General features: G+C 36.9%; 3 protein-coding genes across 4 annotated transcripts; 1 reads left to right on the top strand and 2 right to left on the bottom strand.

Annotated features, from left to right (window-relative positions):
* Nucleotides 1-933: 933 nt before the first annotated feature.
* Nucleotides 934-3603, top strand: LOC110912804 (uncharacterized protein At1g76660). Its single transcript, XM_022157619.2, has 2 exons — nucleotides 934-1327; nucleotides 2164-3603. The coding sequence occupies exons 1-2, from the start codon at nucleotides 1229-1231 to the stop codon at nucleotides 3382-3384; spliced, it is 1320 nt and encodes a 439-aa protein (XP_022013311.1). The 5' UTR covers nucleotides 934-1228; the 3' UTR covers nucleotides 3385-3603.
* A 2266-nt stretch (nucleotides 3604-5869) lies between these two features.
* On the bottom strand, nucleotides 5870-10030 carry LOC110912803 (short-chain dehydrogenase TIC 32, chloroplastic). 2 transcript variants are annotated; one of them, XM_022157618.2, is made up of 8 exons: nucleotides 9876-10030; nucleotides 9556-9787; nucleotides 9377-9456; nucleotides 8365-8518; nucleotides 7534-7612; nucleotides 7341-7425; nucleotides 6437-6483; nucleotides 5870-6335 (listed from the first exon to the last, which is right to left on the bottom strand). In XM_022157618.2, exons 1-8 carry the CDS (start codon nucleotides 9973-9975, stop codon nucleotides 6279-6281), a joined length of 834 nt encoding a protein of 277 aa, XP_022013310.1. In that variant the 5' UTR covers nucleotides 9976-10030; the 3' UTR covers nucleotides 5870-6278. The 2 variants fall into 2 exon arrangements, with proteins under 2 accessions (XP_022013310.1, XP_022013309.1); XM_022157617.2 differs by having other exon boundaries at nucleotides 5870-6322.
* A 4237-nt stretch (nucleotides 10031-14267) lies between these two features.
* Nucleotides 14268-16779, bottom strand: LOC110912802. The gene is made up of 2 exons (XM_022157615.2): nucleotides 16334-16779; nucleotides 14268-14725 (listed from the first exon to the last, which is right to left on the bottom strand). The coding sequence occupies exons 1-2, from the start codon at nucleotides 16740-16742 to the stop codon at nucleotides 14388-14390; spliced, it is 747 nt and encodes a 248-aa protein (XP_022013307.1). The 5' UTR covers nucleotides 16743-16779; the 3' UTR covers nucleotides 14268-14387.
* Nucleotides 16780-18607: the final 1828 nt, after the last annotated feature.

The raw sequence follows: 18607 nt of genomic DNA, 5'->3' as shown, positions 1-18607 counted from the left end.
GACAGTGTGTTAATATTCCCACTCTTTCTTTCTATCTCTCTATATGTACATTGATATATATAGAAAAGGATAGAGTGAAAAAGACGTGGGAATAAAATTTTAAGGGTGTGAAAACAACAAGAGCCTTTTTCATATCGTCACAATCGATAAAAGGTTGTATTTAACATCTTTTATCGACTATTTTTCAAAAGAAATTATGAAAAATTTGAATATTAAAGTGTACTTGTAATTATTTATTTCATAGTTCATATACCATAATAAAAAAACTTATAATAGTAAGAGTCAAGCACGATACGACGAGAATTCGATTCCGGTTCAGTTTGTTATAACATTCTTGGTTTTAGAATGCGCACATTAGGAGCGCATAATGCGTGCATTACATGACGTGGTCTAATGTGACGCCTTATGCAGTTGACCGGTATTTGAACAAATTAGATCTTTGATTGAATAAATATGACTCTGGATGATGAGAATATATCATATTTTAATGTTTAAAGGTTCACAAGTTACAATATTAGCTATATATATATATATATTTTTAGTGTATTAAATAAAGAACACCTCGCTTACATGATGCGTGGGGTTCACGTACTACGCATTGGATTCTGGGATCAAAACGTATCATATCGCTACACGCATTTCAAAACCAAGATAACATTAATACTGTTCACATCAACCCACAAGGTGAAAATTCAGTTAATATCCGTCCGGTGCATCGTGTTTAGTATGAATATCCCTAAAAAAAAAAAAGAAATGTATCAAGATATTTTCTAATCTCACATCGCCATCACGAATCGACCTCTAATCTAAGAGTCCAAACGTAATTAGTTACACACACTAATCATTATTATATCATCAACACACTTAATAAATAATATTTAATCTTAGCGTTACGTGCGACATAATTACAAAATCACAGCTAGATAGAGATAGAGAGAGAAACCTATACTTACAGAGCGAGAAACACACACACACACACACTGTGTGAAAGAGAGAGACTCTATGTATGTGAGAGATAGAGATATGCGAGTCGTGTGCATCTCCTTTTTTGTCACAGCCTTTTATTTAAATCATCACCATTTTTATTATTAATCCTGTTTCTTACTTTATACATATCCTGATGTGATGTTCTTCGATTACTGTCTCATTTCTTGTTTCATTTCCGATGCGTCTATAATTGTTGTTGTTTACTCTTAATCGGTGAAACAAAACAATTTGTAATTGTTATATGAATATGAGTTCGATTAATCAGAGCGTTGAGACCGTTAACGCTGCTGCAACCGCTATCATTTCTGCAGAATCTCGTGTTCAACCGACTTCCGTACAGGTTTGTTCTTCGATTTATCATCTTCAGATTCGTTTTCATATATATATATATATATATATATGTGTGTGTGTGTGTGTGTGTGTTGGAATATGTTACGATTTGATGATGTTATTTTTGTGATTTTTTTGGATCTGTTTGTGTTTATTAGATTCCTGATCTGTTTGTTTTAGGTTTTAATAAGTTTGATGACTGGATGGGAAATTATTCAGGGCATTTGTGGTGAATTGATTGCGTAGAATTTAAGAGGATGTTGTTGTTGCTGTTGTGTTGAATCATGTACTGTTTGTTTTACATGATCTGTGAATTTATTGTTCATGGATGGACCACTGGATATGAAATTAAGGGTTTTGTTTGTTTTTGTGTTGGTGTTGGTGTTGAAGACTTGCAGCAGCATTTGTGGTTAATTGATTGCGTATAATTTGAGACGGTGTAGCTGTTGAATCGAATCTAGAGATGTACCGATTGTTTTACATGATCTGTGAATTTATTGTTCATGGACCACTGGATATGAAATTAAGGGTTTTGTTTGTTTTTGTGTTGGTGTTGGTGTTGAAGACTTGCAGCAGCATTTGTGGTTAATTGATTGTGTAGAATTTGAGACGGTTGAATCGAATCTAGAGATGTACCGATTGTTTTACATGATCTGTGAATTTATTGTTCATGGACCACTGGATGTGAGTAATGTTATAGTAGGTGATATTTTTAGAAGCTAGATGAAATGAATTTTGGCTGGACCATATGTTATACTTCTACTTTTCGGTTCTATGTTTATGTTTCGTTTTAAGATTGGTTATATTCGGTGCTGAATATTGTTTTGGTTATATATTTGTCTTCAGAAGAGAAGATGGGGCGGATGTTGGAGTCTATACTCGTGTTTCGGGTCTTACAAACACAGCAAACAAATCAGTCACGCGCTCTTGGCGCCTGAGTCAGCGCCACCTGGACCAGCACCGTCATCCGCGACTCAGAATCTGAACAATAACGCGATAATTTTTCCGTTTATCGCTCCACCATCCTCTCCTGCGTCTTTTCTCCAATCCGATCCACCCTCTGCCTCGTATTCACCCGTAGGGTTACTTTCGTTTAAATCGCTTTCTCAAAACCCCAACTCACAAGGAGTTAATTCGTCTTCGATTTTCACCGTTGGTCCTTACGCTTACGAGACACAATTAGTTTCACCACCTGTGTTTTCTACATACACTACCGAACCATCTACCGCTTCTTTTACGCCACCACCTGAATCCGTACATGCCACCACACCTTCTTCACCCGAAGTCCCGTTTGCACAGCTGCTGACGTCATCTCTCGCAAGGGCCCGGAGACACAGTATGGGGTCAAACCAAAAGTTTCCGTTTTCACAGTATGAATTCCAGCCGTACACGGGAAGTCCAGGTGGCGGCGTGATGTCACCGGGGTCAACAATTCCTAATTCCGGGACGTCGTCTCCGTTTCCGGATAAGCAACATCGTGTTCTAAAGTTACGAGTCGGTGATGATCCGAAGTTCATCGGTTACGAGTATTTCTCGACGCGTAAGTGGGGTTCGAGATTAGGTTCCGAATCTGGAACACCGAATGGTGTTTCGGGTTCGGCAACTCCGTACGGGTACGGGTTGGGCTCGAGAGTCGGTTCGGGATCGTTAACCCCGAACGGCGGGGGAGAAATGTACCTAATGGAAAGTCAAATATCTGAGGTGGCATCACTTGCCAACTCAGCAACCAGTTCTCCGAAACGGGAAATTTTAGTTGATCACAGGGTCTCGTTTGAGTTGACGAATTTAGATGTCATTAGCGGTGTGGCAAACAATCTAGAAGCTTCGTTTAGAACGTCATCCGGGCGTAAAACAATTTCAAACAAGACCGAGAATCTTTGCGAATATTGTGTCAACAAGAAAAACTCGGGTGAAATACTCGAGGCGTTAAAGGAGAAAGAATGTCAGTGTAAACGAGCATCGGTTAGTAGGGATTTCAATTTTGACAACACAAATGGTGTCGAGTTGGGGTCTCAAAACAACTGGACCTTTTTCCCTACGTTGCAGCCCTCGGTTAAACCGAGCTGAGGTTAGTAACGATATGGTTGGTTGAATAGGTGGCATGAACCGAGACCAACCGATCATGTAAACTCGTTGTTGTATGTAATCTATATATACGTATGCATGTAGATTAGTTCCGAGTTAGTCCATCTTTTACATGTATTATGAATTTTAAAATAGAAAGAGTTAAATCTGTTAATGGTAATGGAAAGATGAGACCAAAATTTTAGAGATCTTTCATCTGAACCATATGTCTTGTAAGCTTGTCTAAAGCGGGTTGCAGTTAGTAAAACCGAACCATGACTGAAGTTACTGAACTGATTGTGAGACCGATGAGTCGGTTATGATTGTTTTCGATAACCGAATTTTATGGTTAGGTGATGGTTATATGTGTATAAATATTCAGATTGCAATTCATTTAACATTTTAAGACAAGTATTATTGCAATAGTATTTGTATCTCTTTTTTTTTGAAAAAAAAGAGAGAAAAATGACTACAAATTGTTTCGGGTCATTGCAACTCAACCTGAGCCAGCTCTGATCCGTACTAAAATGTGACAGATTTTGATCCGAGCCCGTTTGGACCCGTTACCCAACCCATTATTCGACGCTGACCTCTATTTGTCTCAGTTATGTGTACACTCAACTCATTTTCCCATGTTATGTTGGTTTTAACAGCTAAAAATCAACGCGACTCATTTGGGTTACTTTCAATTAGTTTGACCCGTTTGTGATTTGACATTTTGACCCGTTTCGACTGTTCTTTTCATTTGACCCACAAGTATAAATACTTACCATTTATTTACTAAGTTTTTCATTTTACACTAGCTGAATCATTAAAATCTCACTCATATGATAGAGGTTGCTCCCGTTAGACCCTTAGCTTGAAAAACATTATTTTGACATGTAAAATACAATATCTAAAGGCTCAAACTATCTACACACCAAGTGTGTAGATAACTAACCCAAAATGTGTTTTTTGTCCTATGTGTACACCCTGCAGTGTTGAGCTGTGGCCAAAGCGCGGCGTTTTGGTCCGGTCAACCAGACAAAGACTGACAGGTGTCTGATGGGTCTGTTGACCGGACCAAAACGCCAAGCTTTGGCCGCGTTTTGGTCTTGTTAACCAGACCGGGTGTCAGTCTTTTGTCTGGTTGACAGGACCAAAACGCGGTCAAAGCTCGGCGTTTTGGTCCGGTCAATAGACCCGTCAGACACCCGTCAGTCTTTGTCTGGTTGACCGGACCAAAACGCCGCGCTTTGGCCACAACTCGACATTGCAGGGTATGCACAAAAAACAACTTTTTGGTGTGCCAATAGGCAAATGGGTGTGCAAATAGGTACACCCCCTATCTAAATAACATACAATGTGGCACATGAAATAAAAACCGCAACAGAACAAAAGGTACTAAAAATAATAGCAGTAAACTACTAATAACACAAAGTGGCGAGAAAACTATAGTAGTAACAAATACAATAGCATATATACATGGATAAAGTATCACAAATTCGCTTGAAAGAACCCATACGCTCCCCTAAAAGAATTCATTCGTCAAAACTAGCCAAGACAAAACGAAAGGTAAGACAACCAAGAGTTAAAAATATATAAAATATTTTAATACTAAGTAATCCAAAAGTTGATTAGCTTTGTTTAAGAAACAATAAGATGTTTAATTCAACACATCTCAACATTATTTTTTGCTTATAGTCTTAAATATTGAAGATTTACTACTAAATACTTTATTTGTAAAACAAATTAGAAAATATAAATTTATAAGCTTTTGAATACAGTTTTGACACCTTTTAGTTGTTTAACTAGTTCAACCTTATTACATCGTCCGTAGGGGGCGTGATTTTTTCAAAAAAAGCCGTCAAACACGCCAAGGCTCCACCCCCTTGGGCGTTTTCCGGCGTTATTTTCGAAAAAAAACTCCCCAACGTGTTTTAAACCACGCCAAAATTGCAAATTGTTGGCCAGTCAGATAACACCATGTGGGTTTAAAGAGATAGAGATGGAGATAGCTGGAATTTTTGCTGGAATTCGAGTGGGTTTGGGTTTGGTGGTTAGCCGGAATTTTTGCCGGTCAAACGAAGAAGAAGGGTTGGGAGGCGGGTGGTTTATTTAATAATGGCAAAAGGGCAAATTAGGCCCCCTATCGTTTTAGTTTTCAGTTTAAAAACTTAAATTTCAATAGTTTGGGGCAAATAAGTTTATTTTTTAACACTAGTATTGTATTTTTTATTTAAATATTATTAGTTTTTAATTTAAAAATAATAATAATTGTGTAATGATTGTTTGGGGCATTATTCCACTACGCCCCTTTTGTAAAAATGCCCAATAATGCTCCCTTGCTGACTAAACTGTCACATTGCGAAAAATGCCCAAGGGTAGGGGCATCATTCACTAAACCACTAGACATGGTCTTATTATTACTTCCTTTTATATATTTCACATGTTTTGTACTTTTGTCCCCTTATCAAGATATTACAACATAAATCGACAAGTTTATATGTAATTATTGAAATAACATCTTGTTTCGACTTTTAATATCAAACAAACTAACAATTGACTTGAATCCTCTAATATGATCAACAAAAGTTTCAACTTGGCATTAAACATTTTAACATAAGAATCTCAAAATCTTAATAATCTTTTTATTGGTAGCGATGAGAATCTGTCTTGGAAATGTCACGGGACCCGCCAAGACCCTGCAAACAAATGGGATCAGGCAAATTGAAGCTTGCTCCTGGCAGGTGGCCTTAAACAGGTTTAAATCTTGATAATCTTAACGAGAACCGGGATGGTTTTCCTTGATCAAATTCTCGGTGAAATTCCACAACTTTTCGGCTAGTTGTGCATCGTTAGCTTGTGAGCTTGTTGCATCGAGATTGCAATTTGAAAAATACTTGCCGCTGATTCCTTTAACCTTTGGGTGCAATGCTACATAGCATGTAGTTGCGGCTCCCTGCAAATACGTTCTATTTCAAGTAGAACCAATGGTATGATTGGTGACGTAAATTGTAAACTTTTGCGTAAATTCAATTCAAAATTTCTCAAAGAAACTAGGTTTTTTGAACACCTGCTGTACGTTTTTAAGCACGAATCTACCAAATATGCTAGCAAGGCCTGCATGAATATTCACATACAATTTAGTTGTATATACATGAAATCATAACGGTGGTAAGCGCCTTCCATTGTTTTTTTTTGGGATGCAAACGAACACGAACAAGGCCTTGTTCATGTTCGTTTGTTAAGGAAATATTTGTGTTCGCGAACAGTTCATGAACACTTACCGAATGAGATTTTATGTTTGTGTTCGTTAATTAAGGAAATGAACGTGTTCATGTTTGTTTGTTAATTTTAGGTACCAAACACAAACGAAAGCAAAACAAACGCTCATGAACACACACACACACACACACACACAAATGAACGTTCATGAACACAAACAAGCGTTCATGAATGGAAATGAGCACAAACGAATACAAACAAGCGTTGATGAACAGAAACAAACACAAATGAACATATATTAAATTTCAAATAAAATAGGAATCTTTCATCAGTAACATTAAGAAAATCCACCTAAAATATATTAATGAACTTGGGAATACTGGAATAGTGTTTATTTGCCTCAGATAACTCAAATAAAAATAAAATAATAAAAAATAAATATAAAAGTTAAAAACCCTAATTAAGTATCGAACACAAACGGACATAAACGGAAGAAGATAAATGGACACGTTACGGAACGTTCATGAACGAACACAAATGAACTTCCCGCCGAACGGTTCATGAACTGTTCACTGAAAGTTCAGTTCGTTTGCAACCCTAGTTTTTTTTTCCTTTAACCCCTTGAAGGTTACCTGGCCAGTGTAAGTTATGTTTTACCTGATCCCACTAGTTAGCAGGGTATTGGTGGGGTCCCGTGAGTTTACCAGTAAAAGGTTCTCACGGTCATAGAGAAAAAGGACATGAAAATATACCGCTAAAAAAGCTATGATGGCGGAATATATTGGTGGGGATTGCTCCAGGATTAGCCGAGTTTGCGGTTATATCTGCTCCATCATTCTATTTGTGAAACCATCATCTTTATCGTTAGCATTGTAATTATCAAATTGGAATCTTGGATATGATCAAACGGATTACATCAAACTACACGTATGAAGAGTACCCTACCTTTAAGCGTCTCGCAAGCTCATTAGCATGGAGAACATTTGCCAACTTTGACTGACCGTACGCAGATAACGCGTTGTACCTAGAAATAGTCAAACGAGTCCAGAATCAAAAAGTTTTGCTAAAAATGAATGGGTCAAATGGGTTAAAAGGCTACTTTTAATCAGTGTTGTAAAAGTCGTCAGGCGGTCTCTAGTCGGCCGACTGGGGAGTTGGGAGTAATCGGAGTACTCGGGGAGTACGCGGACATGGTAACTATAAAGAAAATTAATTGTTATATATTATACATATGTTAAAATAAGCATAATTCATGTCAACTGAGTTTAATTTAAAATGAAACATGTTTAAAGTTCAAATATTCTGAATACAAGTCCGAGTAGTCCGAGTACAAGGCCGAGTAGTCCGGGTACAAGGCCGAGTAGGCCGATTTTGACCGATTTTGACTAATTAAAAGTCAACAAACCACGTTGACCGCCTAGACCGACTAGGCCGACTCTTTCCGACTACGTCCGACTAGGCGCCGAGTTTGACCGAGTTTGACCGAGGCCGACTAATTGAGTCCGCCTAGGAGGAAGTCGCCTCGGAGGGGTTCCGAGGACCGAGTACTCGACCTTGGAATCCGACTTTTACAACACTGCTTTTAATGCATACAACCTCATGAATCGATTATTACAGTAACGGTAGTGTCTTTTTAACCATAATTAATGCACTGATTATTTATAAAAATGGACAAAAATGTGTTTGTAAATTGTAACCCATCCATCTTGCCACCTCAAACAAAAGATCCAGAAAAGTCAAACTAGAAATTGACTAAAGGTCAAGATTGTAATTTACTCAGATTGACTGTTAATCTGGTCAAAGCGAATTCCTTCAGGATAAGATAACTGGTGCCTGCGTGATGACACATTCACAATCCTTCCTTCTTTACTACTTTCGTGTGCGGTTCTTTTCATGGTATCTAGTAAAAGATTTGTCAAATGAAAATGGCCTGCAAAAAAAGATTTAACAATGCTCTGAAACAAGTAAAATAATAAATAAAAAAAAGATTATTTGAAGTGTACGTGATTAGCACCAAACTAAGTAAGGATTACAATTATATGTATGGATCATACATAAAACAGTAGATATGACTAAGAAGTGTAATATACAGTGGTAAGACTACATTTTAGTGAATCTTGTTTTATGATTAAATTTTTAGATTTAAATGCCATTTTAGTCCCTGTGGTTTGGGCCATTTTGCCAGTTTAGTCCAAAGGTTTCATTTTTCGCTTGTGGGTCCAAAAAGGTTTCATCGTTGCCATTTTAGTCCACTGGGTTAACTTCATCCATTTTTTCTGTTAACGAGAAGGGCAATTCGGTCATTTTATATGTAATTCGGTTAACTAGAAAGGCAATTTGGCCATATAAAATGACTGAATTGCCCTTCTCGTTAACAGAAATAATGGATGAAGTTAACCTAGTGGACTAAAATGGCAACGATGAAACCTTTTTGGACCCACAGGCGAAAAATGAAACCTTTGGACTAAACTGACAAAATGGCCCAAACCACAGGGACTAAAATGGCATTTAACTCAAATTTTTAAGATGACTATGGTTCAATTTCAAATGGTTTAGTTACTGTGTACACACTCCTTAAAAGTGTAGCCGTTGAATCAGACTCGTTGATAGTTTAACAGATTTGCTGACTATGCATACACGGCTTAACATGTGTGCTGATGTGGCGCTGCAAGTGACCCTTTTGATCCAGTGATCATACACATGTTAAATCCGTTAACTATTAGATGGAGTTCGAATGAAGAGTGGACGCTTTAACTGAATCACTGAATGTCAACTATTACATCCTTACCGACATGATTAGTTGCAAATTGCAGCTCCATGTTGTCTTTCGAAAGCATATACGGTGGCGCCAAAATGCCTGCATTATTGCTAGAAACACAAAATATGACACACCGATATACGAATTATAATGTTTTCTTGCTTAAATCATACGACCTCAATAATCTGAAACCGCGGGATTTATCTTACATAAGGATATTAAGTGGAAGACCCGATGACTTGTAATCCGATACAAAACTGTTTACCGATGCAATCGAGCTTACATCCAGCTCCATGGCATCGATTTTGGCAGTCGGGTTTTGCTTCAAGATTGCTTCTTTAACCTCTCTTCCAGCTGGCATGTTTCTAATAGCCATAACTACATGTACCCCGCGAAGCGCAAGGACTCGTGCGGTTTCGGTCCCAATGCCACTAGATGCTCCTGCCACAGTAACAGAGTTCAGTGGGTACTTTCATCAAACACTTGGTGGGCAACATTTAAAAGTTGGAGGAACAGGTTAGTTAAGTACCTGTAACAATGGCGGTAAGACCCGACCCGTCAATCCCATGGGTAACTTCCTCTGCCGTTGAGAATCTTGAGAACCCAGATGGTCCTGTGAGTCCGAACATTGTGTGAAAGAACTGGAACAACCGTTTTTTACAGCTACTACTATCCTATCCAATGAGTGGTAATAAAAATTGATTGTTTTATGAATAAAATAAAATAAATTAAAGGTTTTTTTTTTTTTTTTTTTTTTTTACGAAACATATAATAGGGTGGAGATACAATAGGAAGTTTATTTGGCTAGGAAGTGATCTTGACCATCCATTTAGTTAATCAAGGGCTAAGATTAAATCAGAGAAATTGAAGAGAAGAAAAAAGGCGCGTGAGTTTGTTTAGGGGCATTCTAGTCAATCCAAGCCAATAGTTTCTTTCTCCTCCAATTCCCCCCATTTTTTAAACATTAATAACTCTTTCATACGACATTATTTTTTTATAAAAATTGCACCAAAAAAACGAGCGTTTTTTAATGTTTAAAACGAGTATACTATTGCTATACTTTAAAAAAAAATTTAAAACCCAGTTGCGTAAAACGCAATAGAAAAACCCACAGTTACGTAAAACGCAATGAAAAAAAAAACATAAAAAATGACATTTTTCTAAAACGCAATGCACCAAAAACACAAAGAAATGACTCAATTGTAAAACGCAATGGCCAGAAAACACAAAGAAATGTCTTATTTCTAAAACGCAATAGCCTAAAAACTCAAAAGAAAATGTACTTTCTAAAACGCAATGCACAAAAAACACAAACAAATGTCTTATTTGTAAAACGCAATGGCCAGAAAACACTTAAATTGTCTGTTTTCTAAAACGCAATAGACTGAAAAACACATAAAAAAGTGTTTTACCTAAAACGCAATGCACAAAAAACACAAAGAAATGTCTTATTTGTAAAACGCAATGGCCAGAAAACACTTAAAAATGACTCATTCTAAAACGCAATGGACTGAAAACACCTAAAAAATGTGTTTTACCTAAAACGCAATGACTAAAAACACTTAAAAATGTGTTTTTTTTTTTTTTTTTCTAAAAGGCAATAGCCAGAAAACACATAAAACTCTCTTATTTCTAAAACGCAATGGATTTTGCTGTAACAAAAATGCATCAGAAAACACATAAAACTCTCTTATTTCTAAAACGCAATGGACACATAAAACTGTCTGTGAACTGTCTGTGAACTGTCTACGAATTACTGTCTTCGAAATGAGCCAAATTCTGTGAACTGTCTACGAATTACAGCCAGGGGCTCTGCCCCTTAGACCCCGCCAGGGGCTGCCGCCCCTGGGACCCCGCTACCAGGGGCGCTGCCCCCGAACCCCCGCCAAGATCGTAAAACGCAATGAATAATTCAAAAACCCAGATCGTAAAAATGAAATTAAAGAATTTCTTACATGGATCGAAGTGATTTCTTCAACAATTGACGATTTTTGAATGATTGAAACACTTATCAGCCCTCGAATTGAACGGATCGAGCGATTATCTTCAAAATCACCGGAAAAAACGAGATTTGTATGAAATTAAACTGGGTTTCCTTCAAAAAAAAGCTGAAGAACACGTTGATCGAGTGTTTGAATCATTGATTGGTGATGAAAATCGCACTATAATGTAGTGATTATTGAGATAGAAAGTGAAGAAATGGTTGAAGATGGTGGGTTTTGAAAATGGTGGGTTTTGAAGTTACTGGGTTTTGAAAAGGAAGAAGAAAAGGTTGGATTGACTAAAATACATTTTTTCTTTATTTTAAATGTTGCCACATGTCCTAATCCTATTGCTTCCTACACTTCCTAGCCAAAATAAACTTCTTATTTGATCTTTTCCCACATATAATAAAGTTTATAAAAATACCAAACTAAGTTATTCTCCATAAAATATATTTTAAGTTTTATAAACTTTTTTAATAAGATAAGAAAGACTTGGTAGTATCGCCTTTTTTTCTATGATGCTTTTTGACATTCCCATCCCAAATAAATAACCCGAGGATGCATTGTGTCAAATTCATTGTCAACGTGAATTTCATCTCTGCCACTAGATGTTGACTTATATCACATCCTGTGTGGTATCTCCATTAAGATCCTATCTAAATGCTGAGTAGTTGTTTTTCTATGAACTGTTAATACATATAAAGTTAAATAAGCAGTTCTTAGATCATGAGAAATGTTGTGCTATCATCAAAACAAGCAAATAGGGATGTGTATACCCGATGTGGCCATATAACTTAATTTGAAAGGGGTGATGTCAGAACGTAAGTATGTAATATTAGTCACTGAGTTTGAATGGTCCTGGAAGTAGGAAGTTTAATTTGGGGGATTTAAAAGGTTGCAAAAATTGTAAAGGAGCATACTTGAACCTACGACCTAAAGCCCCTAAGACAAGTATCCACCGAAACACAAGATTAACTTGTTTTAATGTTCACTTATTATTTATCTATGGGTTCCTTATGGTTTTTTTTTTTTTTTTTTTTTTTTGAGATATATATCTTCTATTAAAATCCAAAAGTCAATGGGTTCCTGGGAATCCATCTCTATATGCGTAGATCCGCGCCCCTGGCTGTAAAGATTTGTAGTGTACGATTTTAAATTCATATTTTAACATCTCATCATCTTTTAACCCGGCCCGTAGCCCATTTATAACTAGTCACTGAAAAGAGTTGTACAAAATTCCACTAAGGAGTTGCGACACTTGATCAACCAACATTCAAAGTTTCTAATTGTCATTTTTCATTTTAATCAAAATTCAAGTTTTTGTTTTTCAGAATTCATTTTATTAAAGTACACCTACTAGCAGGAAACTGGCTATTCAAATAATTGTCATTTTAACCAATTTAAAGCGTTGAGAACAAAATTTACACCAACATTCATTAGAATCCCCCATATTCAAATTTGGTCATATCACTCCACACGAGAACTAACATCTCTTCCACATGAAGGCTAAATGAGCCTCTCTCGCATAAGAGCTACTTTTACACGACACCAAGCACCGCCCGAGGGCGCTAAACCCAGGCGCCATCGTTGCATTCGTTAAGCCCTTAACGACAACAACACATGTCCTTGGACCACACGGTGTGATAGCGTAGAGCCCCCCCGGCGTGGAGGGCTCAACCATGCCGCCACACTGGCCCGGCATTGATGTGAAGCATAACCACGCCGCCACACGGCCCGGCATTGGCGTGGAGCATGGTGTGAGGAGGGGGTGGCAAGGTCTTGCCTCCATGGCGTGGCGATTGTTTATTGTGACGCTTCCTGCCTCTCTTCACACGTCTCCCACACCGTATAGTCCCTTCTGACATCGCTGATGTGGTTGTCACGTGACGCTTCCTGCCCCTCTTCATGCGTCTCCCACACCGTATAGTCTTAGGAACCCTAATTATTCCATAAATAAGTTTGCAAGTTTTTTATGCATCATTAGTTGTAACTTGTGCTTTATGAGTTTTTCAAAAAAAAAATTGATTTTTTACTTTTAACCCAAAGGTTTTTACCTTTTTCAATTTTAACCCTACATAATTTGTTTTTTTGAATTTAACACAAGACTTTTCATTATTTGCAATTTAGCTTCGCAACTTTTGTCACTTATGCTTTTCATTTTTGGCAAATTTTCGTTTTACGTATAGTTCTAAATTTTTCGAGTTAATACGACGCAACGTGCATGTGTGGTTCAACATTTTTACCTCTATTTTTCCATGTTTGACAGGTTCGTCGCAATACGCATATCCAAGGTCGAGTTAGTGTTGGTGGTCGATGACAGTTGTGTGACATTAGTACTATTTGATACCGTTTTACGCCCCACCGCATCGCGGGGTGTGCTTTGGGGGTTTTCAAAGAAAAAATGGTTATGCATATGGTTTTCGTAACGTTGGCTTTGAGGGTTTTCCAAAAAAAATGTTTTTTTTTTTTTTACTTTTCACCCAAAAGTATTTCATAAATTACTTTTAACCCAAAACTATTTGTTAATTACTTTTAACCCAAAACTTTTTATCTTTTGCAATCTAGCCTCATAACTTTTTTTACTTTCAATTTTGGTCCTTTATAGTTTTCATTTTTCGCAAATTTTTCGCTTTATGTTTGGTTCTAAATTTTGTGACTTAACACATCGCAGCGTGCGTCTTTGGTTTAACATTTTTACGTTTCGTTCTAAATTTTGCGAGTTAACACGACGCAACGTGCGTGTGTGGGTGAACGTTTTTACATCGTCTATTTTTCCCCGTTTGACAGGTTTAACATAACGTGCGGGTCTTAGATCCACTTAGTTATAACTAAAGAATCACCGCCGCATTGCGACGGGTCGTAATCCTAGTTTTACTTATTTTATTCAAGTAGTTGCATAATTTACCTAGTAAATATTCTAATTATATCAATGTAGATATACGACTCGAAAACAAAATCATTCATCATGTTCGATAATCCCTCTAAATATACACATCCTAAAACATCAACTCAAAACAAATTTAACACATTTGCAGCATCATCGTCTTCAATCAATCTTAATCCTTAACATTCTTTCCCTCGGAGTAGTACCTCTTAAAAGCTGTCGGAAGATAAAACGGCAACAAAAACCCAAACAAATTAAACCCCCAATACACCAAGTTAACAACTGCCAACACTGTCCCCATATACAACCTTCTACTACTTCCATGAAACTCCTGTTCCACTTTCGATACCTCGCATCTCACCCACTCCATCAACGCAAATATTCTTGTGGAGTTATACACCACCAGCACCAGCATCTGCATCGGGGACGAAAACCGGGCCGAAATCGCCACCCCTTCTAGAAAATACTGGCTGGCCAACAAGAACACATGTGGAGTTGCTGCTTTGATACCTGTTAATAATGAGATAATGTGTGTTATTTGAGACAACACACAACCAAGCTTTAAAAATAAACCGGTTCAAGGCCGGGTTCAGATACTATTCAACGAGTCAATACCCGACGAGTCCATGACCCGGTATTTTTTTCGGGGGTTTAGGTCGGATACAGCCGGGTTAGAACGTGATTCAAATCATAGGATTACAACCCAATATATACACAACGGGTAAGGTCGGGGAATGGAACCGGTTTCTCAACATAGGGTTCCCAGCAATACCCGGTTCCGAGTTCTTTTTACTTGGTTGCAGTTCCGGAACCGGTTTTTTTGCACACATCTAACTAGAGGGGTGCAAAAAAAAAAAATCATGTTTGGGCACGCCAAACTGGTTCCCAACCCGAACTCAATCCAACTAAAAAATCTGGTTTTGGCCTGACCCAACCGGTAGGTTTGGCACAGTTCGTAGTCTCGTTTTTTAAAACCGGTTTATAACCGGAACCGATTTGAAAACAAGTAAAAAGGGGTATTTTGTCCCCAATCCACGGTTTCCGGTTTATAACCTGAACCGGTTTGAAAACAAGTAAAAAAGGGGTTTTTTGTCCCCAATCCACGGTTCATAGTCTCGTTTCGTTTTTTAAACTGATTTATAACCCGAACCAGTCTGCAAACAAGTAAAAAAAGGGTTTTTTTTTGGTCCCCACTCCACGCTTCTTAGTCTCGTTAAAAAAAACTGATTACCCGAACCAGTTAAAAAACAAGTAAAAAAGGGATTTTTTTTGTCCCCAATCCACGGTTCGTAGTCTCGTTTTTTAAACTCGTTTATAACCTGAACCAGTTGAAAACAAGTAAAAAAGGTTTTTTTTTTTTTTTTTTTGGTCTCCAATCCGGTTTGTAACCGGACCCAATCGGCTAGATAGGTCCGAACATTTTCCTCTCTCCTAAACTGGATTATAACCTGAACCGGTTCAACCCCTGATGGAAAAAACCAATTCGGCTCTAGGCTTTAACTATTACTATTTTAAATGAAGCCTAATCTAATCAAATCATATGTTAATAAAATTATATCCTCAATAAAACTTGATATTTAAGAGAAAATTATAGTCCATCACCCCATATCAACTAATGTAGAGGCCAGTTATTGTACAATATAGTTTAACATACAAAGCGTACGAGATTTAGTATCAACATGCAAAAATTGGTTTATGACATGCGATTTTGGTATTTTTTAACATCATACGAATTTTGTTTTTTACTACCATGCGAAGTTTGGTTTTTTTTTTTTAATAAATATGCGATTTTCATTTTTTTAATATGTGATTTTCATTTTTTTAATGTAGAAGCCGGTTATTGTACGAAATGGTTTAACATACGAAGCGTACGAGATTCAGTATCAACATGTAAAAATTGGTTCATGACATGCGATTTTGGTATTTTTTAATATCATGCGAATTTTGTTTTTTTACTACCATGCGAAGTTTGGTTTTTTTTTTTTTTAATAAATATGCGACTTTCATTTTTTTAATATGTGATTTTCATTTTTTTTAAATAACGTGCGAATTTGATATTGCGTACGCAACATATGTTAAGCCATATTATATTTCATATGTCTATATCACTAACAATACCTTCTTTATCTCCTTCAAGAATCCCTTCAAATATGTACGCCACCGGAAGAATAAGTCCGACAACAACACCAACGAACGAGTAGACGCGGAGGAGACGGTTCTTATCGTCGAAAACCTGGTGATTGTTGGACGGATGGAGAGTGGGGAACGCAACTTTGGACATGAAGTACATGTAAAAGAATGAGAATATTACAAACGCGAAATCTTCAACCGCAACCATGCCCGAGGCCGACAGGACCACCGCGACCGCTAACGCATTGAGCTGTTGGAACGAGAAGATGCCACGTCGGATATGGGCTTTTTGTTGGGCTTCTGGTGGTAGTGGTTGATGTTGAGGTTGTTGTTGATCATGTTTAGGTTCTTCTTCCTTGAGGAGTATGTCGCCACTAGGACCAACACCACCTGACATTTTTTCCGGTGGCAAATTTTGTTATAAAAACTGTGAAAATGTGTAGTTTTAGAGGGTGAAAATGGTGGGTGAGTCCGTGAGTATGTTGAGTTGCACGTGGCAGAGAGTGGGTTAGAATGATGACACGTGGATATTGTTAATGGATGACGTGCGAGATACCATCGGTGAGTTTGACCAGATGACGACCACTTTCCGTAACTTGGGAGATGGCGTCTTGGTCTAGGGGCATAAGGTGTTTTCGATAATCTTGTACATATTTTGCTCATGTGACGAAGCATAAATTTTGTTAAAAACGAGTTGTATTTAAAATAGAAAATGTTTTTGGTATTGTACGCTATACAAGTGACGGTGCCGTGATGAACAAAATGGATTCTAACCGAACATTAGTACTGTTATCAATATTATCATATCGATTTTATAATTTTCGATTGATGCAAAACACATGTTAGGGGGTGTTTGGTGTTGTGTTTTCAAAATAGATTATGCGTTCCCAAAATAGATTTTACGTTTTGAAAAAGCATGTATGTACATGTTTCTCCAAAACTGCGTTTTGGAGGCAGATAATCACTTTTTCATTCAAACACTTTTTTTAGATTATTTATGATTTACAAACGCAATAATCAAATAATCACTTCAAAACGTAATTCCAAACACCTTCTTAGTATCATTTTAGGAATATTAAGACTTTATTTTTCAGTTACTATACCAATTATCGGTACATCTAAAGTTACCAAACTATTTTACTAGGACAAAAGTTTGATGTTACTAGATCAAGAAACCGTCGGCAATTCGGCATCTACTAGAATAGAATATTTGATTATTATGTAAAAAATAGAGATCGAAAAACATAAGTTAGACAATGTTTATCCATAATTTTTAGTTTTATATAACAATTAATGTGTTAAGTCGCTTACCTTAATATTGCAAAACCAGAATGGCATAATCTTTTTCCATAACTATTTCCGAGGATTCCGGTTTATGTGAATAAAAGCTGATGTGATCAAGTCTTGAAGCGGGTCGACGAGCTTTAAGATCGTATGATTTAATATGCATCATTTGTTAAGTTTTTTTTGGTCAAATATTTATATGTTGTGTATTAAAATTCAACTCAACAATCGTTTAGCTAAATGGTCGTGTGTCAATGGTGTATCTAGTTAAGTCTATTTTTGTGAGTGTCTTGATTGCTAATCAGGTTCATCACCGTAAGGAGTATCTTTGTTTCTGAATGGGTCATGTCGAAATTTAATAAAAAATGGGCCTAATTTCCGCAAAGTGTAAAAGATTTTATTTTAAAATTTTTGCTGTTACAAGTTGGTATCAGAGCCATAGGTTGAGAGATTTGAATATGAAGTGATATTCAAACTCAACCTTACTGCTCTTGATGATAGATGAATGTTGACCCGGGACTTGATCACGAAGCCAAAGGCACAGGGTTAGTATAAATTTCTATGGTTGTTTTCTGCGCTTATATATCAACTTATGACTTGACCTTTATGGTTGTCAGATTATGTATAGAGGATAATATCAGCATGTGATAATTGATATTAGACATGAGTTGAGTATATATTAAATGAAAATTTACTCTTATGTACAAAGATCGGATACGTAAACCAACTTTTATTACTTTTGACATGCGAATTTTTTTTTTTTTTTTTAATATGATTTTTAGAAAAACAAAAAGAAAACTAAACTAAGTGTACCGATTCTCGGTCAACAACGCCATTTTGATGTAGCTATCATGTGCTAATAAAAAACAAGTAAAAATATAGTATGTATATATGTATATGAAAGTCGAGTCGTTTCCATCGGGAATTGGTGCTCAATTAAGTTTTCTCCTAAATTAACGAAGTACTGAAGCAAAAACT

The sequence above is a fragment of the Helianthus annuus genome, chromosome 15, assembly GCF_002127325.2.
Source record: "Helianthus annuus cultivar XRQ/B chromosome 15, HanXRQr2.0-SUNRISE, whole genome shotgun sequence".
Classification (NCBI taxonomy): Eukaryota; Viridiplantae; Streptophyta; class Magnoliopsida; order Asterales; family Asteraceae; genus Helianthus; species Helianthus annuus.
This window is presented reverse-complemented; position numbering and strand designations above follow the sequence as displayed.

Coding starts and splice junctions, on each gene's coding strand:
- LOC110912804 (XM_022157619.2), top strand. CDS start 1,229: ATGAATATGAGTTCGATTAATCAGAGCGTTGAGACCGTTAACGCTGCT. Junction 1,328..2,163: donor TTCAACCGACTTCCGTACAG/GTTTGTTCTTCG, acceptor ATTTGTCTTCAG/AAGAGAAGATGGGGCGGATG.
- LOC110912803 (XM_022157617.2), bottom strand. CDS start 9,975: ATGTTCGGACTCACAGGACCATCTGGGTTCTCAAGATTCTCAACGGCA. Junction 8,519..9,376: donor ATTTGCAACTAATCATGTCG/GTAAGGATGTAA, acceptor CTTTTTTTGCAG/GCCATTTTCATTTGACAAAT. Junction 6,323..6,436: donor TGCTTAAAAACGTACAGCAG/GTGTTCAAAAAA, acceptor ACGTATTTGCAG/GGAGCCGCAACTACATGCTA.
- LOC110912802 (XM_022157615.2), bottom strand. CDS start 16,742: ATGTCAGGTGGTGTTGGTCCTAGTGGCGACATACTCCTCAAGGAAGAA. Junction 14,726..16,333: donor TCTTGAAGGAGATAAAGAAG/GTATTGTTAGTG, acceptor CATTATTAACAG/GTATCAAAGCAGCAACTCCA.